Here is a 27,365-nt window from a genome sequence, read left to right on the forward strand (position 1 = left end):
CTTGGTGTTAAGCACACCTCCTATCTTACTAATTGTCCTGCGGCCAAAAAGTGGGGTCAGGACAGGGGGGCAGGCATCTCCATTACCTGGAAAGGCTAGGGTTGCATAACAAAGGCGGCAAAGCCTTGGAAGCTTCCCATCCTGGAATGCAGATCCTGCATAGAGGAGGTGTAAACACCTCTGCCCAAAGCAGGCTTTGTTCCTGAACTCTGACAGCGAAGGCTCTCACCTCAGAAGATCAGCAACATGTCTATGGTGGCTGGCTGGTAAGACCAGTCAGTCCACACACTAGTAGTCAGTAGGTTTTCAGGAGGCACCTCTAAGGTGTTCTCTGGGAGCATTTATTAATCACAGGCCTTGGTGTGGGCTTATCAATATGTGATGTTTGGTACAAAACATCTGTGGGTACAGTGAAGCCATCATGGAGCTGGGGAACTAGTAATTATGGGTGTCCAGCGCTAGTACTCGCTATGGTTTCCATGGGCACTTGGGATATCTAAGGATTGACTTAGATATTACAGGGACATATCCACTCACACAGGTATGCCCACACATGGGGTATAGTGCACCCAGGCCTAGGGCTGTAAGGCCTGCTGTAGGGGTGACGGATTAGTTACTTACCTGTAATCCTAGTTCTCTTCCAGGGGTATCCTCATCAAAGTCATAGGCATTAGAATATTTCCGCCCATGCGCGGGACCCCGGAAACACTATATTATATGTGCCCCACATATATATCCATATATATATACATATATATATTCACTTAAAAAACCATAGGTTTCACACATGTTATAGTTAGGTGGACATTTCACTCGTAAAAAACCAATGAAATTCCCCCGTTATAGTTAGGTCAGATAACTATAACTCGCGCGCCCGCAATCCAGTGCTCATGACGTCACATATTACATCACTCATGACATGGTCAGTGGCATCACTAATGACATCACTGATGACATCATCCTTGTGATAGAGTGGCGGTCGCGCGAGTTATAGTTATCTGACCTAATTATAAAGGGGGAATTTCATTGGTTTTTTACGAGTGAAATGTCCACCTAACTATAACATGTGTGAAACCTATGGTTTTTTAAGTGAATTTGCAAGGTTTTTTAAATGCTAATTCCTAACTATAACGTGTGTGAAACCTATGGTTTTTTTAAGTGAATTTGTACGTTTTTTTTAAATGCTAAGTTATGTATGTTTTTTTTGTTGTTTTTTTTTTAAGGTTTTTCACCGTGAGCGCACGGTGCGCGCACGCCGCGATTTAAAAAAAAAAATGTTTTTTCTCCCTTCGGGGTCCTTTAGGGACCCCCTGACAAAGGCTAGGGGGTCAGGAACTCTCTACCCTGCCCCCTTTTCACGTTCGCCACCTCTATTCTTCACTCTCCCACAACAAACAAAATGGCGGCCGACACTTCCTGATTTCGACCGATTCGAACGTTGACTGACATGTAACCACCAATCAGAAATACGCTCGCGCACGTTAGGGTGCGCGCACCATGTGCGCACGGTGCGCGCACGGTGCGCGGCAATAGATATTTATGTGCTTTATTGCAATTTTCTCAGGAAATACTGAACAGATTTACTCCATATATGCAAAAGGCACATGCCTGACCTGAGGACTACCTCTCTGCCAAATTTCAAGTAATTCTGTTCAGCCGTTCGGGCTGTACCTTCAACTAAAGGTCCTATGGAAAAATGCATGGGGAAAACGCGTTCTGGGACCCCCCTTTTTTCTCGGCCCCCGCTTGACGAATCACCCAAGACTTTCAGGGTAGGAGCTGAGCGGAGCGCCCCATTAGTTTTGAAAATTTCGCGAGGATTCGTCAACCAGCGCCAAAGTTATTCAAAATAGAATTTTCAGATTTCCTATGGAAACACGGTCCTAACTATAACTATCTACTGGCGACCGCCAGTAGGTAATATATATAAAAATAAGCAATTGCAGCCTAATAAACACCAGAGCTGAATCATGCTGTAAGGAATTTCCACCATACATGAAAAACATGCATTAGAAACAGGAGAAACAACAACAAAATTTGTTTAGAAACTGTTTTAATGCCCAGCAAACAGTAGAAATTCTCATAAATCACTGAAAGCATAGGAAGCTCCCAGGCTGCATTGCAAATACCCAGTCTAAAAAGACTGAAAAGCTAACCTGTAGTTGCATAGCAATAAACTGTTACCGTGCCTTTAAGGCACTCCTGACCCCCAGCTTCCCATCATGCCTCAGGGGTGACAGTTAGGTCAGTTGTTCTTTGCGGAGACTGAGAAAAACATGGTACAAAGAGTTAACAATATCTCCAAAATATAACAGTCCTTTGCCCGGGGAGGCGGGAGGGTTGCTTATGACTTTGATGAGGATACCCCTGGAAGAGAACTAGGATTACAGGTAAGTAACTAATCCTTCTCTTCCAGGGGATCCTCATCAATAGTCATAAGCATTAGAATAGAATAGCGAGCCTCACCTCATCTCCCTGCGGGCAAAGGAGAACACAGAAATGTGATCAGTAAGCATAGAAAACCAAGCTCGGATAGAGCAAAAAAAGAAAAACTATCCAAACAGATTCCTCAAGGAGGCTTGGCCTACTTGAGCATCAGCCCTGGAATCAGATTCTAGGCAGTAGTGCCTCGTAAAGGTATGAACCGATTTCCAGGTTGCAGCCTTGCAAATCTCTGACATTAGGACGTCATGAAAGAAAGCAACTGTGACCACTTTCCCCCTAGTGGAATGCGCCTTAGGAGGCAACGGTAAGGGTCTTTTCGCCAGCTGGTAAGCTAAGGTAATGCAGGATACAATCCATCTCGAAATGGATCTCTTAGCGGCTGGGAAGCCTGTTCTCATGGCGCCATAATTGACAAATAACAGATCTGTCTTCCTTATGCCCTTGGTACTTTCTAAGTAGAACATAAGCACCCTCTTGAGGTCTAAGAAATGAAGCGACCGCTCAGCCGGGGTCGCTGGATTTGGGAAAAAAGATGGAAGGGAAATAGACTGATTGATATGAAAATCAGACACCACCTTAGGGAGAAAAGATGGATGCGCCCTTAAAACTACTCTGTTATGGTGGAAAACAGTGTGAGGCTCATTGGTACACAGAGCTTGGATCTCGCTTACTCTGCGTGCCGATGTAATGGCTACCAGAAAAGCGGCCTTCCAAGACAAATGCTGCAAGGAAGCTCTGTGGATTGGCTCAAAAGGTGGGCCCATCAATTTAGATAACACCAGGTTCAACTCCCACGGAGGAGAAGGGTTTCGAACAGGGGGATACACTTTCTTCAACCCCTGTAAGAAGTCCTTGACCACCTGCATTTTGAGAAAAGAGGGCTGACTAGGTGATCTCCTGTACGCCGTAATGGCAGATAAATGCACCCTGATAGAAGCATACTTTAAACCCGATCTTGCTAAGTACAGAAGGTAAGGGAGAATGACATCCTCCTGCCCCTTCGTAGGATCAAGGTGATGTTCTCTACACCAAAGAAAAAACCTCTTCCACTTAAACGCATATGACGCTCTTGTGGAGGGTCTTTTTGCTTCTTTCAAAATATGCATGCAATCAGGAGGCAGTTTCAAATGTCTGTATTGCAGGAACTCAGGAGCCATGCTGTCAAGTTCAGTGAGGGAAGGTTGGGATGAAAAATTCTCCCGCCCATCTTGGTCAGCAGGTCCGGCCTGCAAGGTAGTCTCCTGTGTGGAAGGACCGACAGATGAAGAAGGTCCGGGTACCACCACTGCCGTGGCCAGTCTGGAGCTATCAGAATCATCGTCATGCTGGATCTGAGTAGCTTGGACACCACCTTCGGGATCAGGGGCAGAGGAGGAAAGGCGTAGGAAAATGTCCCTGACCAGTCCATCAAAAGCGCATTCCCCCTTGTCCCTGGACGGTGGAATCTGGACGCGAAGGCGTGGCATTTTGTGTTTTCGTCGTCTGCGAATAGATCTATTTCCGGACGACCCCAACGATGGAAAAGGTCCGCCACCACCTCGTCGTGTAGCACCCAGTCTGGCTGATCTTCGAAGTGCCTGCTGAGTGCGTCTGCCTTGACATTTAGCTCTCCTGGAAGGTGTACTGCCACCACCGAGAGGTTCCGGGCGAGAAGCCAGTGCCAGATCCCCTATGACTCCAGGGAAAGAGGACGCGACCGAGTTCCACCCTGTTTGTTTAGGTAGAACATGGTCGTCGTGTTGTCGGTCTGGACCAGGACCGAATCGGACCCGATTGCTGGTAGGAAAGCTTTCAGAGCAAGGTGGACTGCTCGTAGCTCCAGCATATTGATGTGGTAGGTCTGTTCTTTCGCCGACCACCGTCCTTGTATCTGAAGGCACCCTATGTGTGCCCCCCAGCCTTGCAGAGACGCGTCTGTCACCACCGATTGCACTGGAAGTGGCTGGTGAAAAGGGACTCCCACCATCAGATTCCGCTGCTGAGTCCACCATGTGAGGGAGGATCTCGCCGCCTGGGAGAGACATATCTGATCTTCCCAGCGACCTGTTGACTCATCCCACTGGTCCTCCAGAGTCTGCTACAAAGGCCGCATCCTCAGCCTGGCGTTGGGAATGAGAAAGATGCAGGACGCCATGGATCCTAGCAGGGATGCCACCTGCCGGACTGTCGGATTCTGCACCTGGAGCAGAAGCCTGCACTTCTATCTCATCGAAGACAGTCTCTCCTCCGAAGGATACGCTCTTCCCTCGCTTGTGTCCAGAACAGAGCCGAGGTAGTGGATGGTCTGGGTGGGCTGCTGCACTGACTTCTCCATGTTGACATGAAGGCCGAGATCGTGCAACTGTTGTAGACAGATCTGGAAGTCGTGCCTCACCTGCAGCGGGGATGGACCTTTCAGCAGCCAGTCGTCTAAGTATGGATAGACGAAGAGACCTTTTCTGTGAAGAAAAGCTGCCACCACTGCCATGCATTTGGTGAAGACTCGCGGGGCCGACTTGAGTCCGAAGGGCAGGACCTTGTATTGATAATGTTTGTGGCCGACCACAAACAGTAGGTACTTGCAATTACGTTTTGCAATGGAAATGTGGAGGTACGCATCTTGGAGGTCCACCGAACACATCGAATCCCCCACTTGCAGATGTGGACATATTTGATGAAAGGCGAACATGCGAAACTTCTCCTTCACTATGACCTTGTTCAGAAGTCGAAGGTCCAGGATCGGTCGAAACTTGTGCTCCTTATCTTTTTTGTGGACAAGAAAGTACCTGGAGTAAACTCCTTTTCCTCTTTGAGAGGGTGGAACCTCTTCTATAGCCTGCTTTTGAAGAAGAGCCCTCACCTCCTTTCGAAGCAGCTTTAACTGGTGAGGACGAGACTTTTTCGGTGGTATGTCCTTTGGAAGCGCACGGAAACGTAGCGCGTATCCATTGTGCAGTATATTCAGCACCCAGCGATCTTTTGTGATGTTGTCCCACTCTGCCAGATGTTGTGAAGCACTTCCTCCTACTGGAGTGGGCAACGGTGGCAGAGGAAGCCACTGCTCATGACTTCCCTCCTGCTCTCGCCGTGGTAGAGGACTGCTGCAGGTGACCCCCTCTACCTCTGTTGGACTTTCCTCCCCAAAACTGGGACTTCCCCTGGTTCTTGTTCTGGGACCACTGAGGGGCTTGAACCCTCTGTTGAGGCCCCTTGTGCTGGTTGGATTTGTAGCGGCGTTTAAATTCCTTCTTTTTCTCCAACCCAACCGCCTTGAGGGTGTCCAACTCGGTCTTCATTCTATTCATCTCTACATCTGCGTGTGTGCCGAAGAGAGAAGAGCCAGAGAATGGGAGGTTCAAGATCCTCTGCTGCGCATCTGGTTTTAGTCCTGTCAATCTTAACCAGGACGATCTCCTAGCGCATATTCCATGCGCGTAAGAGTGCGCTGATAGCACCGCACCGTCTGCCGCTGTGCTAATCATTTGATTTGCCACCAAAGATCCCTCAGTGACTATCTCGTCAAAATCCTTTTGGTCTTCTTTTGGGAGCTTGGTTTTGAACCGCTCCAAAGTGGCCCAGAGAGCTCTGTCATAACGACCTAGCAACGCAGCCGCGCTGGAGACCTTAAGGGATGCAGCCGCAGAAGTGCAGGCTTTGCGACCCGACGAGTCCTGAGACCTGCTCTCTTTATCCGGTGGAACAGAATAAGTGGCCGTTACAGCATGCGTCTTCTTTGCTGCCACCACGATGACGGAGTCTGCAGGAGGGTCCGTCTTGACGAAGACCGGATCCGAGGTAGCCGGCTTATATTTCTTTAGGATGCGAGCCGGCACCGCTTTGATGGTTGCTGGAGTTTAAAAAGTGTCCATGACCGGGTCAAGGATCCCAGGAACCAATGGCCGAGATGCAGTCTTCTGATGAAGAGTTTTGAAAATCACTGTCGTCGTGACTTGCAGGACAGACATCTCAATGTTGAGCTTCTGAGCACACCTCTGCAGAACCTCATGGTATGTATTAATGTCATCTATGGGAGAGACCCTGGAAACCGGGCTGTCCGATAGTGTGGGGGAATAATCCCTCTTGGAGGACCGGGTAGAGGAAGTCGAGGAAGTAGATGATGTTCTTCTACTTCGCTGATGAGCACGGTGCCTCCTTTCTCGTGATCTGACTACGCGTTCTTCTCGCCTGGGCGATCTATAGTGCCGTCTCTCAGAGGACCTCTCGTGCCTATGCCTGGGAGGACTCACTCTGTCCACTTCGTCCACCAATCTCTGAAGAGGAGATCTATGAACCAGACCGGCATACTCCTACATTCGCCTTGTCCCCCCTGAGTCCTGCCAGTGACGTAAGGGCAGCTGCCATCTTGGGGACACTGGAAGTGGCTGGTGAAAAGGGACTCCCACCATCAGATTCCGCTGCTGAGTCCACCATGTGAGGGAGGATCTCGCCGCCTGGGAGAGACATATCTGATCTTCCCAGCGACCTGTTGACTGATCCCACTGGTCCTCCAGAGTCTGCTACAAAGGCCGCATCCTCAGCCTGGCGTTGGGAATGAGAAAGATGCAGGACGCCATGGATCCTGTCGGATCCATGCCGGACTGTCGGATTCTGCACCTGGAGCAGAAGCCTGCACTTCTATCTCATCGAAGACAGTCTCTCCTCCGAAGGATACGCTCTTCCCTCGCTTGTGTCCAGAACAGAGCCGAGGTAGTGGATGGTCTGGGTGGGCTGCTGCACTGACTTCTCCATGTTGACATGAAGGCCGAGATCGTGCAACTGTTGTAGACAGATCTGGAAGTCGTGCCTCACCTGCAGCGGGGATGGACCTTTCAGCAGCCAGTCGTCTAAGTATGGATAGACGAAGAGACCTTTTCTGTGAAGAAAAGCTGCCACCACTGCCATGCATTTGGTGAAGACTCGCGGGGCCGACTTGAGTCCGAAGGGCAGGACCTTGTATTGATAATGTTTGTGGCCGACCACAAACCGTAGGTACTTGCGATTACGTTTTGCAATGGAAATGTGGAAGTACGCATCTTGGAGGTCCACCGAACACATCGAATCCCCCACTTGCAGATGTGGACATATTTGATGAAGGGCGAACATGCGAAACTTCTCCTTCACTATGACCTTGTTCAGAAGTCGAAGGTCCAGGATCGGTCGAAACTTGTGCTCCTTATCTTTTTTGTGGACAAGAAAGTACCTGGAGTAAACTCCTTTTCCTCTTTGAGAGGGCGGAACCTCTTCTATAGCCTGCTTTTGAAGAAGAGCCCTCACCTCCTTTCGAAGCAGCTTTAACTGGTGAGAACGAGACTTTTTCGGTGGTATGTCCTTTGGAAGCGCACGGAAACGTAGCGCGTATCCATTGTGCAGTATATTCAGCACCCAGCGATCTTTTGTGATGTTGTCCCACTCTGCCAGATGTTGTGAAGCACTTCCTCCTACTGGAGTGGGCAACGGTGGCAGAGGAAGCCACTGCTCATGCTCTCGCCGTGGTAGAGGACTGCTGCAGGTGACCCCCTCTACCTCTGTTGGACTTTCCTCCCCAAAACTGGGACTTCCCCTGGTTCTTGTTCTGGGACCACTGAGGGGCTTGAACCCTCTGTTGAGGCCCCTTGTGCTGGTTGGATTTGTAGCGGCGTTTAAATTCCTTCTTTTTCTCCAACCCAACCGCCTTGAGGGTGTCCAACTCGGTCTTCATTCTATTCATCTCTACATCTGCGTGTGTGCCGAAGAGAGAAGAGCCAGAGAATGGGAGGTTCAAGATCCTCTGCTGCGCATCTGGTTTTAGTCCTGTCAATCTTAACCAGGACGATCTCCTAGCGCATATTCCATGCGCGTAAGAGTGCGCTGATAGCACCGCACCGTCTGCCGCTGTGCTAATCATTTGATTTGCCACCAAAGATCCCTCAGTGACTATCTCGTCAAAATCCTTTTGGTCTTCTTTTGGGAGCTTGGTTTTGAACCGCTCCAAAGTGTCCCAGAGAGCTCTGTCATAACGACCTAGCAACGCAGCCAAGCTGGAGACCTTAAGGGATGCAGCCGCAGAAGTGCAGGCTTTGCGACCCGACGAGTCCTGAGACCTGCTCTCTTTATCCGGTGGAACAGAATAAGTGGCCGTTACAGCATGCGTCTTCTTTGCTGCCACCACGATGACGGAGTCTGCAGGAGGGTCCGTCTTGACGAAGACCGGATCCGAGGTAGCCGGCTTATATTTCTTTAGGATGCGAGCCGGCACCGCTTTGATGGTTGCTGGAGTTTAAAAAGTGTCCATGACCGGGTCAAGGATCCCAGGAACCAATGGCCGAGATGCAGTCTTCTGATGAAGAGTTTTGAAAATCACTGTCGTCGTGACTTGCAGGACAGACATCTCAATGTTGAGCTTCTGAGCACACCTCTGCAGAACCTCATGGTATGTATTAATGTCATCTATGGGAGAGACCCTGGAAACCGGGCTGTCCGATAGTGTGGGGGAATAATCCCTCTTGGAGGACCGGGTAGAGGAAGTCGAGGAAGTAGATGGTGTTCTTCTACTTCGCTGATGAGCACGGTGCCTCCTTTCTCGTGATCTGACTACGCGTTCTTCTCGCCTGGGCGATCTATAGTGCCGTCTCTCAGAGGACCTCTCGTGCCTATGCCTGGGAGGACTCACTCTGTCCACTTCGTCCACCAATCTCTGAAGAGGAGATCTATGAACCAGACCGGCATACTCCTGCATTCGCCTTGTCGCCCCTGAGTCCTGCCAGTGACGTAAGGGCAGCTGCCATCTTGGGGACACTGGAAGTGGCTGGTGAAAAGGGACTCCCACCATCAGATTCCGCTGCTGAGTCCACCATGTGAGGGAGGATCTCGCCGCCTGGGAGAGACATATCTGATCTTCCCAGCGACCTGTTGACTGATCCCACTGGTCCTCCAGAGTCTGCTACAAAGGCCGCATCCTCAGCCTGGCGTTGGGAATGAGAAAGATGCAGGACGGCTTGGATCCTGTCGGATCCATGCCGGACTGTCGGATTCTGCACCTGGAGCAGAAGCCTGCACTTCTATCTCATCGAAGACAGTCTCTCCTCCGAAGGATACGCTCTTCCCTCGCTTGTGTCCAGAACAGAGCCGAGGTAGTGGATGGTCTGGGTGGGCTGCTGCACTGACTTCTCCATGTTGACATGAAGGCCGAGATCGTGCAACTGTTGTAGACAGATCTGGAAGTCGTGCCTCACCTGCAGCGGGGATGGACCTTTCAGCAGCCAGTCGTCTAAGTATGGATAGACGAAGAGACCTTTTCTGTGAAGAAAAGCTGCCACCACTGCCATGCATTTGGTGAAGACTCGCGGGGCCGACTTGAGTCCGAAGGGCAGGACCTTGTATTGATAATGTTTGTGGCCGACCACAAACCGTAGGTACTTGCGATTACGTTTTGCAATGGAAATGTGGAAGTACGCATCTTGGAGGTCCACCGAACACATCGAATCCCCCACTTGCAGATGTGGACATATTTGATGAAGGGCGAACATGCGAAACTTCTCCTTCACTATGACCTTGTTCAGAAGTCGAAGGTCCAGGATCGGTCGAAACTTGTGCTCCTTATCTTTTTTGTGGACAAGAAAGTACCTGGAGTAAACTCCTTTTCCTCTTTGAGAGGGCGGAACCTCTTCTATAGCCTGCTTTTGAAGAAGAGCCCTCACCTCCTTTCGAAGCAGCTTTAACTGGTGAGGACGAGACTTTTTCGGTGGTATGTCCTTTGGAAGCGCACGGAAACGTAGCGCGTATCCATTGTGCAGTATATTCAGCACCCAGCGATCTTTTGTGATGTTGTCCCACTCTGCCAGATGTTGTGAAGCACTTCCTCCTACTGGAGTGGGCAACGGTGGCAGAGGAAGCCACTGCTCATGACTTCCCTCCTGCTCTCGCCGTGGTAGAGGACTGCTGCAGGTGACCCCCTCTACCTCTGTTGGACTTTCCTCCCCAAAACTGGGACTTCCCCTGGTTCTTGTTCTGGGACCACTGAGGGGCTTGAACCCTCTGTTGAGGCCCCTTGTGCTGGTTGGATTTGTAGCGGCGTTTAAATTCCTTCTTTTTCTCCAACCCAACTGCCTTGAGGGTGTCCAACTCGGTCTTCATTCTATTCATCTCTACATCTGCGTGTGTGCCGAAGAGAGAAGAGCCAGAGAATGGGAGGTTCAAGATCCTCTGCTGCGCATCTGGTTTTAGTCCTGTCAATCTTAACCAGGACGATCTCCTAGCGCATATTCCATGCGCGTAAGAGTGCGCTGATAGCACCGCACCGTCTGCCGCTGTGCTAATCATTTGATTTGCCACCAAAGATCCCTCAGTGACTATCTCGTCAAAATCCTTTTGGTCTTCTTTTGGGAGCTTGGTTTTGAACCGCTCCAAAGAGTCCCAGAGAGCTCTGTCATAACGACCTAGCAACGCAGCCGCGCTGGAGACCTTAAGGGATGCAGCCGCAGAAGTGCAGGCTTTGCGACCCGACGAGTCCTGAGACCTGCTCTCTTTATCCGGTGGAACAGAATAAGTGGCCGTTACAGCATGCGTCTTCTTTGCTGCCACCACGATGACTGAGTCTGCAGGAGGGTCCGTCTTGACGAAGACCGGATCCGAGGTAGCCGGCTTATATTTCTTTAGGATGCGAGCCGGCACCGCTTTGATGGTTGCTGGAGTTTAAAAAGTGTCCATGACCGGGTCAAGGATCCCAGGAACCAATGGCCGAGATGCAGTCTTCTGATGAAGAGTTTTGGAAATCACTGTCGTCGTGACTTGCGGGACAGACATCTCAATGTTGAGCTTCTGAGCACACCTCTGCAGAACCTCATGGTATGTATTAATGTCATCTATGGGAGAGACCCTGGAAACCGGGCTGTCCGATAGTGTGGGGGAATAATCCCTCTTGGAGGACCGGGTAGAGGAAGTCGAGGAAGTAGATGGTGTTCTTCTACTTCGCTGATGAGCACGGTGCCTCCTTTCTCGTGATCTGACTACGCGTTTTTCTCGCCTGGGCGATCTATAGTGCCGTCTCTCAGAGGACCTCTCGTGCCTATGCCTGGGAGGACTCACTCTGTCCACTTCGTCCACCAATCTCTGAAGAGGAGATCTATGAACCAGACCGGCATACTCCTGCATTCGCCTTGTCGCCCCTGAGTCCTGCCAGTGACGTAAGGGCAGCTGCCATCTTGGGGACACTGGAAGTGGCTGGTGAAAAGGGACTCCCACCATCAGATTCCGCTGCTGAGTCCACCATGTGAGGGAGGATCTCGCCGCCTGGGAGAGACATATCTGATCTTCCCAGCGACCTGTTGACTGATCCCACTGGTCCTCCAGAGTCTGCTACAAAGGCCGCATCCTCAGCCTGGCGTTGGGAATGAGAAAGATGCAGGACGCCATGGATCCTGTCGGATCCATGCCGGACTGTCGGATTCTGCACCTGGAGCAGAAGCCTGCACTTCTATCTCATCGAAGACAGTCTCTCCTCCGAAGGATACGCTCTTCCCTCGCTTGTGTCCAGAACAGAGCCGAGGTAGTGGATGGTCTGGGTGGGCTGCTGCACTGACTTCTCCATGTTGACATGAAGGCCGAGATCGTGCAACTGTTGTAGACAGATCTGGAAGTCGTGCCTCACCTGCAGCGGGGATGGACCTTTCAGCAGCCAGTCGTCTAAGTATGGATAGACGAAGAGACCTTTTCTGTGAAGAAAAGCTGCCACCACTGCCATGCATTTGGTGAAGACTCGCGGGGCCGACTTGAGTCTGAAGGGCAGGACCTTGTATTGATAATGTTTGTGGCCGACCACAAACCGTAGGTACTTGCGATTACGTTTTGCAATGGAAATGTGGAAGTACGCATCTTGGAGGTCCACCGAACACATCGAATCCCCCACTTGCAGATGTGGACATATTTGATGAAGGGCGAACATGCGAAACTTCTCCTTCACTATGACCTTGTTCAGAAGTCGAAGGTCCAGGATCGGTCGAAACTTGTGCTCCTTATCTTTTTTGTGGACAAGAAAGTACCTGGAGTAAACTCCTTTTCCTCTTTGAGAGGGCGGAACCTCTTCTATAGCCTGCTTTTGAAGAAGAGCCCTCACCTCCTTTCGAAGCAGCTTTAACTGGTGAGGACGAGACTTTTTCGGTGGTATGTCCTTTGGAAGCGCACGGAAACGTAGCGCGTATCCATTGTGCAGTATATTCAGCACCCAGCGATCTTTTGTGATGTTGTCCCACTCTGCCAGATGTTGTGAAGCACTTCCTCCTACTGGAGTGGGCAACGGTGGCAGAGGAAGCCACTGCTCATGACTTCCCTCCTGCTCTCGCCGTGGTAGAGGACTGCTGCAGGTGACCCCCTCTACCTCTGTTGGACTTTCCTCCCCAAAACTGGGACTTCCCCTGGTTCTTGTTCTGGGACCACTGAGGGGCTTGAACCCTCTGTTGAGGCCCCTTGTGCTGGTTGGATTTGTAGCGGCGTTTAAATTCCTTCTTTTTCTCCAACCCAACTGCCTTGAGGGTGTCCAACTCGGTCTTCATTCTATTCATCTCTACATCTGCGTGTGTGCCGAAGAGAGAAGAGCCAGAGAATGGGAGGTTCAAGATCCTCTGCTGCGCATCTGGTTTTAGTCCTGTCAATCTTAACCAGGACGATCTCCTAGCGCATATTCCATGCGCGTAAGAGTGCGCTGATAGCACCGCACCGTCTGCCGCTGTGCTAATCATTTGATTTGCCACCAAAGATCCCTCAGTGACTATCTCGTCAAAATCCTTTTGGTCTTCTTTTGGGAGCTTGGTTTTGAACCGCTCCAAAGAGTCCCAGAGAGCTCTGTCATAACGACCTAGCAACGCAGCCGCGCTGGAGACCTTAAGGGATGCAGCCGCAGAAGTGCAGGCTTTGCGACCCGACGAGTCCTGAGACCTGCTCTCTTTATCCGGTGGAACAGAATAAGTGGCCGTTACAGCATGCGTCTTCTTTGCTGCCACCACGATGACTGAGTCTGCAGGAGGGTCCGTCTTGACGAAGACCGGATCCGAGGTAGCCGGCTTATATTTCTTTAGGATGCGAGCCGGCACCGCTTTGATGGTTGCTGGAGTTTAAAAAGTGTCCATGACCGGGTCAAGGATCCCAGGAACCAATGGCCGAGATGCAGTCTTCTGATGAAGAGTTTTGGAAATCACTGTCGTCGTGACTTGCGGGACAGACATCTCAATGTTGAGCTTCTGAGCACACCTCTGCAGAACCTCATGGTATGTATTAATGTCATCTATGGGAGAGACCCTGGAAACCGGGCTGTCCGATAGTGTGGGGGAATAATCCCTCTTGGAGGACCGGGTAGAGGAAGTCGAGGAAGTAGATGGTGTTCTTCTACTTCGCTGATGAGCACGGTGCCTCCTTTCTCGTGATCTGACTACGCGTTTTTCTCGCCTGGGCGATCTATAGTGCCGTCTCTCAGAGGACCTCTCGTGCCTATGCCTGGGAGGACTCACTCTGTCCACTTCGTCCACCAATCTCTGAAGAGGAGATCTATGAACCAGACCGGCATACTCCTGCATTCGCCTTGTCGCCCCTGAGTCCTGCCAGTGACGTAAGGGCAGCTGCCATCTTGGGGACACTGGAAGTGGCTGGTGAAAAGGGACTCCCACCATCAGATTCCGCTGCTGAGTCCACCATGTGAGGGAGGATCTCGCCGCCTGGGAGAGACATATCTGATCTTCCCAGCGACCTGTTGACTGATCCCACTGGTCCTCCAGAGTCTGCTACAAAGGCCGCATCCTCAGCCTGGCGTTGGGAATGAGAAAGATGCAGGACGCCATGGATCCTGTCGGATCCATGCCGGACTGTCGGATTCTGCACCTGGAGCAGAAGCCTGCACTTCTATCTCATCGAAGACAGTCTCTCCTCCGAAGGATACGCTCTTCCCTCGCTTGTGTCCAGAACAGAGCCGAGGTAGTGGATGGTCTGGGTGGGCTGCTGCACTGACTTCTCCATGTTGACATGAAGGCCGAGATCGTGCAACTGTTGTAGACAGATCTGGAAGTCGTGCCTCACCTGCAGCGGGGATGGACCTTTCAGCAGCCAGTCGTCTAAGTATGGATAGACGAAGAGACCTTTTCTGTGAAGAAAAGCTGCCACCACTGCCATGCATTTGGTGAAGACTCGCGGGGCCGACTTGAGTCTGAAGGGCAGGACCTTGTATTGATAATGTTTGTGGCCGACCACAAACCGTAGGTACTTGCGATTACGTTTTGCAATGGAAATGTGGAAGTACGCATCTTGGAGGTCCACCGAACACATCGAATCCCCCACTTGCAGATGTGGACATATTTGATGAAGGGCGAACATGCGAAACTTCTCCTTCACTATGACCTTGTTCAGAAGTCGAAGGTCCAGGATCGGTCGAAACTTGTGCTCCTTATCTTTTTTGTGGACAAGAAAGTACCTGGAGTAAACTCCTTTTCCTCTTTGAGAGGGCGGAACCTCTTCTATAGCCTGCTTTTGAAGAAGAGCCCTCACCTCCTTTCGAAGCAGCTTTAACTGGTGAGGACGAGACTTTTTCGGTGGTATGTCCTTTGGAAGCGCACGGAAACGTAGCGCGTATCCATTGTGCAGTATATTCAGCACCCAGCGATCTTTTGTGATGTTGTCCCACTCTGCCAGATGTTGTGAAGCACTTCCTCCTACTGGAGTGGGCAACGGTGGCAGAGGAAGCCACTGCTCATGACTTCCCTCCTGCTCTCGCCGTGGTAGAGGACTGCTGCAGGTGACCCCCTCTACCTCTGTTGGACTTTCCTCCCCAAAACTGGGACTTCCCCTGGTTCTTGTTCTGGGACCACTGAGGGGCTTGAACCCTCTGTTGAGGCCCCTTGTGCTGGTTGGATTTGTAGCGGCGTTTAAATTCCTTCTTTTTCTCCAACCCAACTGCCTTGAGGGTGTCCAACTCGGTCTTCATTCTATTCATCTCTACATCTGCGTGTGTGCCGAAGAGAGAAGAGCCAGAGAATGGGAGGTTCAAGATCCTCTGCTGCGCATCTGGTTTTAGTCCTGTCAATCTTAACCAGGACGATCTCCTAGCGCATATTCCATGCGCGTAAGAGTGCGCTGAGAGCACCGCACCGTCTGCCGCTGTGCTAATCATTTGATTTGCCACCAAAGATCCCTCAGTGACTATCTCGTCAAAATCCTTTTGGTCTTCTTTTGGGAGCTTGGTTTTGAACCGCTCCAAAGAGTCCCAGAGAGCTCTGTCATAACGACCTAGCAACGCAGCCGCGCTGGAGACCTTAAGGGATGCAGCCGCAGAAGTGCAGGCTATGCGACCCGACGAGTCCTGAGACCTGCTCTCTTTATCCAGTGGAACAGAATAAGTGGCCGTTACAGCATGCGTCTTCTTTGCTGCCACCACGATGACTGAGTCTGCAGGAGGGTCCGTCTTGACGAAGACCGGATCCGAGGTAGCCGGCTTATATTTCTTTAGGATGCGAGCCGGCACCGCTTTGATGGTTGCTGGAGTTTAAAAAGTGTCCATGACCGGGTCAAGGATCCCAGGAACCAATGGCCGAGATGCAGTCTTCTGATGAAGAGTTTTGGAAATCACTGTCGTCGTGACTTGCGGGACAGACATCTCAATGTTGAGCTTCTGAGCACACCTCTGCAGAACCTCATGGTATGTATTAATGTCATCTATGGGAGAGACCCTGGAAACCGGGCTGTCCGATAGTGTGGGGGAATAATCCCTCTTGGAGGACCGGGTAGAGGAAGTCGAGGAACTAGATGGTGTTCTTCTACTTCGCTGATGAGCACGGTGCCTCCTTTCTCGTGATCTGACTACGCGTTCTTCTCGCCTGGGCGATCTATAGTGCCGTCTCTCAGAGGACCTCTCGTGCCTATGCCTGGGAGGACTCACTCTGTCCACTTCGTCCACCAATCTCTGAAGAGGAGATCTATGAACCAGACCGGCATACTCCTGCATTCGCCTTGTCGCCCCTGAGTCCTGCCAGTGACGTAAGGGCAGCTGCCATCTTGGGGACAACTGAATAGCCGAAGGGGCCTCCTTTTATCTTGAAGGAGACTTGCGGACATGGTTAGCAGCTTCCGGAGTGGCTGACCTTGAAGAAGTCCTCCTGGAAGAGTGAGAGGACGAATGACGCGAGGCTGACTCCGTCACCAGGACCGCCGATCCATCCCCAGACCTCACCGAGGCCTGTCTCGACGTCGAGCGTGCACTCGACGTCGAACCTGCACGCATTCCAGATGTCGATCTTGGCTCCTGACTTCTCGCTAGTTGGACCTCCCGTCTGCTCGACGTCGAACGCCGTCTCGACGGCAACCGGTGCCGATGAGAAGCAGGTGAAGAATGCTGTACCTTTTCTCGACGGCGAGCCCGCTGTCGAAGGTCTTTTCTTAGATAAATGACCCACCTGAAGATCTTGTCTCAGCGCCGAGCCCAACGCTGAAGCAGAAGGACGTGAGGACTTGCTTCTAGAAGGCGTTCTAGACCTCTTGGAGCCCTTCCTTACCGGAGATCTTCCTCTAGATGATTTATCTGCCAGGCCATACAGGCAAATTCTTTCCCTGTCCTTTAAGGTTCTTCTGGACAGGTTCTGGCAGTGAGGGCAGGTCTTAGGATCATGATCCTCAGGTAGACACCTAATGAGAGTCTGTTTTGGCCTTCTTTTTACCACAAGAAGGGCAAGAGTCAAAAAGAGATGGCATTTTAAGTTGTTAAAAAATGCCCAAACCTGTCAGAAAAAGACAGCTTCTTACTTCAAAAGATGAAAAACGTCGAAGTAAGGAATAAAAGTTGTGAAAAGTGAAAAGATTTTCAGACAAAAAGCAGAAAAGAGTGGAGCTGTGTTGCCAGGATCCTTCCTGAAGGAGCCGGAAAGAACAACTGACCTAACTGTCACCCCTGAGGCATGATGGGAAGCTGGGGGTCAGGAGTGCCTTAAAGGCACGGTGTCAGTTTATTGCTATGCAACTACAGGTTAGCTTTTCAGTCTTTTTAGACTGGGTATTTGCAATGCAGCCTGGGAGCTTCCTATGCTTTCAGTGATTTATGAGAATTTCTACTGTTTGCTGGGCATCAAAACAGTTTCTAAACAAATTTTGTTATTGTTTCTCCTGTTTCTAATGCATGTTTTTCATGTATGGTGGAAATTCCTTACAGCATGATTCAGCTCTGGTGTTTATTAGGCTGCAATTGCTTATTACTACGGTTCGAAACGCGTAGGGAGGGTTACTATCTGAGATTAAACTAACATCTCAATCATCGAGAGGAGTGCCGCGTCCTTTTTCATTTGTGTTGAATAAATACCGAGATCGTGTCCTGATCTCGACGTGTGCACCGGCTGGGAAGGTGCTCCTTCCGTGCAGGACATTTGTGTGCAAAAAAAAAAAAATATATATATATATATATATGGATATATATATGTGGGGCACATATAATATAGTGTTTCCGGGGTCCCGCGCATGGGCGGGAATATTCTATTGCTTATGACTATTGATGAGGATCCCCTGGAAGAGAATTACCTATACCACATGCATGTGTTTTGGAGACATGGCACGCAGAGATGTGAGCCATGTCGCCTCTTGATGCTTTTCTGCACCAAGACACACAGGCTGCAATGGCAGGTTGTATGAGCTGGGTGAGGGGCCCCTTAGGGTGGCACAATTCATGCTGCAGCCCTTAAGGACCCTCTTTAGTTCCAATCCCCTAGGGTACCACTTACTAGAGACTTACATGGAGCCTAAAGTAGTACCAATTGTGGAACAAAGGTAGAGTTTAGGGAAATAACACTGGTGCCAGGTGCCTAATTAGCAGGAATCCAGTCCACTTTCAGTCAAAGTTGCATCAAATCCCAGGCAGAAAGTATAAGGACTATTGCAATAAAACCCCAGTTCCCTACAGGGCGTTCTTCACCTCCATACTGGTTGAATAATGAATTTGAGGCAAGCCGGAGCTGAGTCCAGGGGATCTGTATTTCTTTTCCAGACAAGGTATCACAGCTGGAATGGTAGCAGGTGTCCTCATTAATTTCAGACCTTCTGACCAAAAGTAATCAAGAATAGGTATGGATTTAACGTATTTCCGAGGATGCTCTTTAACCCCTTGCATGCCCTTGACGGAACCACTCCGTCATGAGCCACGGGCGCCGTGTGCTCATGACGGAGTGGTTCCGTCATGCTGCGGCCGTTGGCGGCCGCTCCTCCCACGCGGCGCTAATTCCCCGCCTGTGCGGGCGATTAGCGCAGTGGGTGGAGTCATGACGGAACCACGCCGTCATGAGCACGGCTCGCCAGTGACTCATGACGGCGTGGTTCCGTCATGAGCATAGCGGAGCCGTCAACCCCCCAAACCCCCCCAGCGCTGCGGCGGAATTCGCGCCGCAGCGAAGGGGTTAAAGTCATATAGAAAACATGGTTGATCTACAGCTGGCATTGGTAGGTTGCATTTCTTGGCAGCTCTTTAAATCAATGAAGGAAATGTAGAGATATCATCTGTAGCAACAAGTGGAATTGACCCATAGTTTCCACATGGGACAATAATATCTTGGCAGTCATCATCCCTTCCATCACCATCTGGTGGTAGTTCACCTCCCACTCCTTCTACATCAGAATAGGTAGAACCATTAGAGTAAACATCATCCATGTCTTTTCCATGGAAGGATCCTCTTGACGTTGAAGGAGGAGGTAGCTGTAATGGCAGCATAGCAGGTGAAACTGGTAAAGGAGTAGGTTAAGGACCCAGGAGGAGGGGAGCAGCAGGTACCCCCTTGTTAGAATTATTATATGAACGCTACGGAAATAATTTAGCAAAAGTATCTTTCATTTAATGCAAAGTTGTTAAGAAACAAACACAAGGACGGAGTGCTGAAACTTTTCAGACACCCTCAGTCACAGATCTGGGCTGAATCCATCATCGTTCTTTAGCTCACTTCACCACCACAGTTCAGACGCAGCTATATACAAATCAGTCTTGACCCTGTGCCTCATGGGAACAGTCCAGCCCGAACTGCCAAGCCATGTCTTCCCTGGACCTGAAAAAAGCATCCTGGGACCGGATTCAGGAAAACAGGCCTCACCAGCCAGGCTAGCTTGAATCCAGTGGCAAAGTGAGCAAGGGACCCGCGTCTGGGCATACCCTGCCAAATTAGGGCGAACAAATCAAACACAAGGAGATGATGGACGGAGCGCTGAATATTCTCAGACACTCGCCCCCAGTCACAGATCTGGGTTGAATCCATCATCGTTCTGTAGCTGACTTCGCCACCCCAGTTCAGACACAGCTATATGCATATCAGTCTTGACCCTGTGCCTCATGGGAACAGTCCACCCGAACTGCCAAGCCATGTCTTCCTTGGACCGGAAACAAGCATCCTGGGACCGGTTTCGGGCTAACAGCCCTCTTCAGGGAGGCTAGCTTGAATCCAGTGGCAAAGTGAGCAAATGGCCAACATCAGGGCATACCCTACCAACCCAGAATGCTTGTTTCCGGTTCAGGGAAGACCTGGCTTAGCAGTTCGGGCTGGACTGTTCCCATGAGATGCAGGTTCAAGACTGATTTGCATATTGCTGGGTCTGAACTGAGGAGGCAAAGTGAGTTAAAGAATTATGATGGATTTAACCCTGATGTGTGACTGGGGGTGAGTGTCTGAAAGGTTTCAGCGCTCCGTCCATCATCTCCTTGTGTTTGCTTTGTTCGCCCTAAGTTGGCAGGGTATGGCCAGACGTGGGTCCCTTGCTCACTTTGCCACTGGATTCAAGCTAGCCTGGTTGATGATGGGTGTTTCCCAGAAACTGGTTCCAGGATGCTTTTTTCCGGTTCAGAGAAGACCTGGCTTGGCAGTTCGGGCTGGACTGTTCCCATGAGGCACAGGGTCAAGACTGATTTGCATATAGCTGGGTCTGAACTGAGGCGGCGAAGTGAGCTAAAGAATGATGATGGATTCAATCCAGATCTGTGACTGGGGCTGAGTGTCTGAAAAGTTCCAGTGCTCCGTCCATCATCTCCTTGTGTTTGCTTTGTTCGCCCTAATTTGGCAGGGCATGCCCAGACGCGGGTCCCTTGCTCACTTAGCCACTGGATTCCAGCTAGCCTGACTGATGAAGGGTGTTACTGTCAGGATTTACGGCTCCGATGAATATCGGCGCCCTGAGAGACGCCGCGCGTCGCTGGGAAGGCGGTAGGGTTAAGACTACAATACCCATCGCCCCCAGCGAGCGCGCGAACGCACTTCCTGAGGCGGTACAATAGCCGCTCTCACGGAAGAAACAGGGCTTGTCAATCAAGTCCCTTTTGGCGTATCTCGAGGTAATTGACCTCGCTGGACTGCTTCCCGAGAATTACTCGCTGCGTGAGCCGCTGCCCGGTTCACCTTCGCGTACTCCGTTCCGACGAACCTACGGGCTCACATGAGCTCACCCGCACCTTCCGCCTGCATACTACTTGAGTGGCACTTCGCTTCTCCTTCCTCACTTCTGTTGGGGAACCGAAGCGTTGGAGACCGGACTAGAGGTTCTCCGCTTCGGCCCTACCCGCACCCCCGCTTGGAGCCGACTGAAAGGCTCGGAGAGCTCCGAGGCGCCTCTGAAGACACCTGCGTGTTGCTGTTCCTGCGCTTGGAGCCGACTGAAAGGCTCGGAGAGCGTCCGCTCTTCCTCTCCTGGAGGCGTGAGTACCCTGGTCTGAACGCGACTACCTGTGCGACACAGGGAACTGCCTGAGTGAGTGTGAGGAGGAATTCACTTGTGTACTGATATCTTGTCTTGCTGGGTGGGTCGGGGTTCCTGTAGCTCATGACTGTTCCTTCTCTCTCAACAGGAGTGGAGTACCTCCCCCATTTAGTCGCCTCTGCCCTTCTGAGTTATCCCGTTTCCCCGGGGGTGGTGTTGCTTGTAGAGGGGGCTCTCAATCCTCTAGGGTGATACTGTTCTCGGGGAGAAAGGACTCTAGCATCGTGGATCGCCCCTGCTGTATCCGGCTTATAAGGTTAGTGAGCAGGGTTGCCGCTGACAGTTACCCAGATACACGTCCCAGGATGCTTGTTTCCGGTTCGGGTAAGACCTGGCTTGGCAGTTCGGGCTGTACTGTTCCCTAGAGGCACAGGGTCAAGACTGATTTGCATATAGCTGGGTCTGAACTGAGGTGGTGAAGTGAGCTAAAGAACGATGATGGACTCAACCCAGATCTGTGACTGGGGGCGAATGTGTGAGAAGTTTCAGCGCTCCGTCCATCATCTCCTTGTGGTTGCTTTGTTTGCCTTAATCTGGCAGGGTATGCCCAGACGCGGGTCCCTTGCTCACTTTGCCACTTGATTCCAGCTAGCCTGGCTGATGAAGGGTGTTACCCAGAAACCCGTCCCAGGATGCTTGTTTCCGGTTCGGGGAAGACCTTACTTGGCAGTTCGGGCTGGACTGTTCCCTAGAGGCGTACGGTCAAGACTAATATGCATATAGCTGGGTCTGAACTGAGGTGGCAAAGTCAGCTAAAGAATGATGTATTCAATCCAGATCTGTGACTGGGGGCGAGTGTCTGAAAAGCTTGAGAGCTCCATCTATCATCTCCTTGTGTTTGCTTTGTTCGCCATAGGTTAGCAGGATATGCCCAGACATAAGTCCCTTGCTCAATTTGCCACTTGATTCAAGCTTGCCTGGCTGATGATGGGTGTTACCCAGAAACCGGTCCCAGGATGCTTGATTCCGGTTCAGGGAAGACCTGACTTGGCAGTTCGGGCTGGACTGTTCCCATGAGGCACAGGGTCAAGACTGATTTTCATATAGCTGGGTCTGACCTGAGGTAGAGAAGTGAGCTAAAGAATGATGACGGATTCATCCCAGATCTGTGATTGGGGGTGAGTGTCTGAAAAGTTTCAGTGCTCCGTCCATCATCTCCTTGTGTTCGCAAAGTTTATAAGAAGGCCCATTGACATATTTGGCTCGCTGTAATCTCTAGGTGGATTCTGCCTTAAATCCATTCGAGCACTTCCAGATTTGTACTTCTGTTGACGCACATGTCGTCTGGTGCGTACTCTGCAAAATCTGAGAAATATCTCACATACAATTGCGTTTGGCTGCAAGCTGTCAGTGAGGTATACTCACTAGCCTCTTCTTCTTGATCTGACTGAAATAGTTGTACTGGATACACATTAGTCACCCTTAAAGGTCAAAAACGTTTTTTCCCATGTATTTGATTCCCTACGGTGATTCAGTTGAAAGTATGTTAATTGTCGATGGTATGGTTATAGTTGTCGACAGTCAAGGTTGTTGTTGTCAACGGTATGGTCGTCATAGACGCCATGCTTATAGTGTGGTGGTCATCAATGATCTTCTGGCCGTTTATGGTGTTGTTTTCGACTGAATGCTCAACAGTGACATCCTCATCGATGGTATCGTCGATGATGGTGTTGTCTTTAACAGTATCTTTGTAAAGCATTTAAGGTCGTTGACGTCACTAAACTCATTTTCGCCGAGGTTTCCTTAGAAGATTTCTTCTTTTTTGTCACAAGTGAGTTTCTGTAGCACTTAGACACTGGTTTGTTAGCAGAGGAGGTGGCTGGAAGCACTGTATCAAATAGATTAAGCTCAGGAAACTGTAAAAGTCTCCTCTTGTTCGCTGCCTTCATGGAAGCACATGCGGGGACACTTCTCACGGATTCTTTCCCTGAAGAGGGGGAATCTCTTTTAGGAGGAGGAATATTCTCTTTATTCCTAAGAAATAATGCCTACCTCTGTTCTCTACCTGTAAGAGTCTCAGTGGAGAAAGACTTACAGATTTTGCATTCTGCTGATTTATGTTTAGGATAAAGACAATAAATACAATGAGAGTGTGGGTCATCAATGTAAATTTTCATGCTGCCATATGATAAACAGGTTTTAAAAAGAGATCTCTTCTCTTTGTCAGCCTTGGTGACAGTTTGTGACAGTTGCTCGTCAGATCAAAAAGATCTCCCTGGTCCAAAAATTTTAACAATCTTCCCTAAAGACAACTCACAGTAACAGTATAGTAGTGCTGAAGATAAGACTGGTTCTAATACAGGGCAGACGAAAATGGACACAATTTGAGGTTCATTGAAACGTTAAAGTAGAGCTCTGATAGGGAGCTCCCAAACACATGATCTGCTGTAGAAATCTGTGCTATATTGGTCACTAGGAGGAGTAGAGCGCTTAAGCTTCCACCTCATTGGCTGAAGTTTGTGTTCTTTCAAAGGATGTGTATGTGTTACTAAACATACTATTTTACATGATATACTCTTTACTGTATATTTTAGACTGTATACTGCTATTTCAATGTACCAGGGATTCCAGCAAAACGACAGGGAATGATTCAAGTATGTGAATATATAGAAGATATAACGTTGTAGAAAATGTGTCTTCTCTAACTGAATTACGGGCACACATGGAGCCAATAGTAAGTGTGAGTTGACTAGACTGTATTTGCTGACATGTCAGAGTAGTAGAGTGTGCCGGTTCATTGCCTGCTTCAGCTCACCTGTCCAGATCATAGAGTGTGTGTGAGTTCTCGATGATTACTTCCACTCCAGATTCCTTTGCTAGCTTCATGATGGCTGCATCTCTTTCTTTTCCGAAAGGCTCAGAGTCATACTCGAAGGTGAGCCTAGTTACGCCCCATTCCTATGAAAGTAAAATATCTTTTAATAAACAGTGAAATGTAGCAGTACACTCAACCCGCACTTCCATTTAGTGGTCTGGTACACATATGAAGCATGTAACCTTAAAGTCAAATATCAGCCCTTCTCTGATCACATGCTGGAACTTCTAAGCATCTAGTGTTTCTGGTTTTCGGTTTAACATAATTAAACCTGGTTAAAACCCACAGAACGGAAAATCCCCTTTTGCAGTAGAAACCTAAAAGCACAGATCTTTGCTCCATTAATAATGCCCTCTGTTGTCAAATAAGTATAAGTGCAGCCTTTGTGGGTTGAATGCAACTGTCATTGTTGCAGGAGCCCAGTATCCACAGGAGCCCAAAGTACAAAGAGACTAAGCTTACGTTCAGTATACATTCAATTGACATTTCTTTAAATACAAGACTGACATATAATTGTAGTGGATTGCCTAATAAATACATGGAAGTGTGCCACACATTAATTATAGGTTAATCTGATGCAGCAAGACTGTAACAACAGCAGAAAACTACGTCAACCAGTGCTTAATTTGAGCTGCTGCTTTCAGGTGAGGCCCACCGGCACTCATTTCTGAGGACTGGTACTTATTTTTCCACATAAAACTTTGACCCACAGCAAAAGAGAGAAAAAAAAAGGTGAAGGAGGAAGAAAAAGACAGAACAACAGTGACAAAATGAAACAGGTGGGATGGAACAGAACCTGCAAGAGTGAGATGAAAGATGCATGAAGTGGGATTAAGACTACGCAGCCTTGGTATTTGCACCCCTGGAATTCTGTAAAGCGGGCCGCTGGCTTCTGACCACACCTCTGGGCCCTTGACCTTATTCTTTTACAAATTATGCACTGACGTTGACATAGAAAATACTTCAGTGTGGTGTCCTGCTGGACACGTAACAAAGCAGCCCATACCTAGGGCTGTACTTGTACTCAACACACACCCGTTCATCACAGGCGTCATTACTCAGGTGACTCTTCTAATAAAGGGGCTTGGTTCACATGCTTGTAGCCAGTTCTACACCCAAACCACTGGTGTGTTGCTCATTTATTCAGAATGTGGGTCTACGGCCCATGACACCACATTGGTGATGAGGCAGACTGGACCCTGCCAGCTGCCACACATCAACAATGAAGGGAGATACAGCGCAAGGTGCTGACTAAAGTGTACCCTGCTAACAGCCCCAATGAGAGATGATCATCAACGGCCCTGTCGGTATGGCAGACCAGTACCCTGCAGTAGTTGGGGAGGGCGTGATAATGAAGACCTCAGTCCTGCCCAAGAGGAAAAGCGTCTGGTCACCGCCCACAGCAACCCTGCTGAGCCACCCATCACCCGCCTGCAGTGAGCCCCTTGCAGGGCCATTACGCCAAACAAGAAGGAAGCATGAGTCCACAGCCAGCACTGAATGGTGAGGCAGAGAAGAGTGGTCCCAGATATGAGGGCACTGACGGAGGATGGTCCCTGGCTGAGGTGATGATTTACAGTCGCTCAATGGTTTTGTTGGAGTGCTGCGGTGAGCATGTCTCCTCCACCAGCCCTGCAAGGGCCAAACATCTTGTGTTAGAATAATGCATTTAACGTAATTTTCTGTATTACTGCAATGCCTGAGATATGCCTAAGATAAATAAAACTTACCTTTTGTCCAGAAGATTTGTCCTGAATTTTGACCTTCTGTCCTGAATTTTTGTCCTGAATTTTTACACTCACCATACTGAATTTGCGCCCAGGCCAGTTGGTCACCCTAAACCACACACCTGCCTAATTACTGTAAAAAAGCACCCCCCACTCACACCGCAGATTCAAACAGATGTGGATGTCCAGCCGTAAAACAAAGCTTCTAAATCCACACCAAAAACGGGGTCAGTCTAAACTGCAGTTAAAGAGGGGCCTAATTGTCTGACTGGATAGGGAGAAGATCCCCACTAGGACTCCTCTCGCATCCTGGAGTCGGCCTCGGGTACCACATGGCAGAGAGCCTGAGACTCTGTCAATTGATTATGATCTGATCATGCCATTCATTTGATTGATTGCAGCCAGGGAGAGACAGGCTGGCTAAAACAGGAAATCTGTTTAATTTAACTCGGCAACTGTGTCATGCTACTAGTAAGTGGGGGTGACATTATACTGTTTGCGAGAAAGTATCATTCATAGTCAGTCGTTTATTGTCATTCATAATTACACCGAAATTATGAAAATGTCCCACATAAGCAATCTGAAACCTTGGCATCTATGCTCCACATCTCTCATCCGTTCTTGGGCAGCGGCGAGCGAGGTGGTTCCAAAGTGGAGTCTGCATGAGCAAGCCGGGCCATCGTCTGCTTCCGTGGGTGGCGTCGGGGGCTCGCCATTGCCTGCGCTGGAGCAGATCACTGTGCCATTGCCACCTTGTAAGAGAGCCCCCGCGAGAGCTGCAAGTGTGCTGGCACTGGCACTACTGGCGCAGTGCAGGTCGCTGCCCACTAGACAGCGTGTGCGGCAAGAGTGGATCCAACTCTGGCCAGGACTGGAGAGCTGCACCAGCTGCCAAACCTAAACTGTGCCGGAGAAGGCTTACCCACACTCAATACACTCCTCTGACAAAGGGCCGCGGCCTCGATTTTAGAGAGTAGCCAACCGACTGCCAGACCAATTAAGTTGCCCCAGAAAATACAGCCAGACAACATTGCAATATTAGGGGAGTATCCAGCGCATAAAACCTGCTCCCCGTCATTCCCTTGAAAGCAGAAGCCCTGGACATCCTGAGAGCTGCCTCCCCGAGAAGGCCATTTTAGCCTGCTCTCGCGTATATGACATGGGGGCTGGGGATGCTGTCAGCCCCACATGGCTTCTGTACACTGTCCCCTGCCTGCCCCACCGAAAGCACTCACCTCGTCGCTCTTCTGACTGCCCTGGGCATTCAATAACAATGGCTGGAGCCCTGGCTGAACATTTGGGTAATTGTGTTTCTGCCCCCACTAGTGAGCAGCGGTACTGCACCAGCTCCTCCGCACAGGCACAGATCTCTTCTACCACCGAGAACAGTGCTGCAGAGGGACGAAAGGCCTAACGCTGCAGTGCCGCTGGCAAAGGTTTGGAAGGAGCAGAGAAGTCACTCTGCCAAGAATAAACACCCCAAGGAGGACAAGGAGTCTGCATCAGCTGATGATCCTCAACGGAGCACCCAGCGGATGACTGTGAGAGAGCACAAATGAGTCAGAGCAGAAACCAGCCAAACAACCCTCCCTGAGGCAGGCTCTGCATCTCTGTGCAAAAGGCTGCTGTCAGAGTTTTCGAGATGAGAGGCTCAACATTTGGCCAGCAGAGACCCCAGT

General features: G+C 50.0%; 1 protein-coding gene across 1 annotated transcript in view; it reads right to left on the reverse strand.

Moving 5' to 3' along the window:
* The window catches only part of CRY2 (cryptochrome circadian regulator 2), a 499,904-nt gene that overhangs the window by 309,876 nt on the left and 162,663 nt on the right, over nt 1–27,365 (reverse strand). Inside the window, exon 3 of the mRNA XM_085646709.1 lies at nt 23,900–24,042. Within this exon, the coding sequence (XP_085502835.1) occupies nt 23,900–24,042 (143 nt within the window). The remainder of the gene's footprint in view (nt 1–23,899; nt 24,043–27,365) is intronic.

This window comes from Triturus cristatus, chromosome 3_1 (genome assembly GCF_964204655.1).
Source record: "Triturus cristatus chromosome 3_1, aTriCri1.1, whole genome shotgun sequence".
Lineage (NCBI taxonomy): Eukaryota > Metazoa > Chordata > Amphibia > Caudata > Salamandridae > Triturus > Triturus cristatus.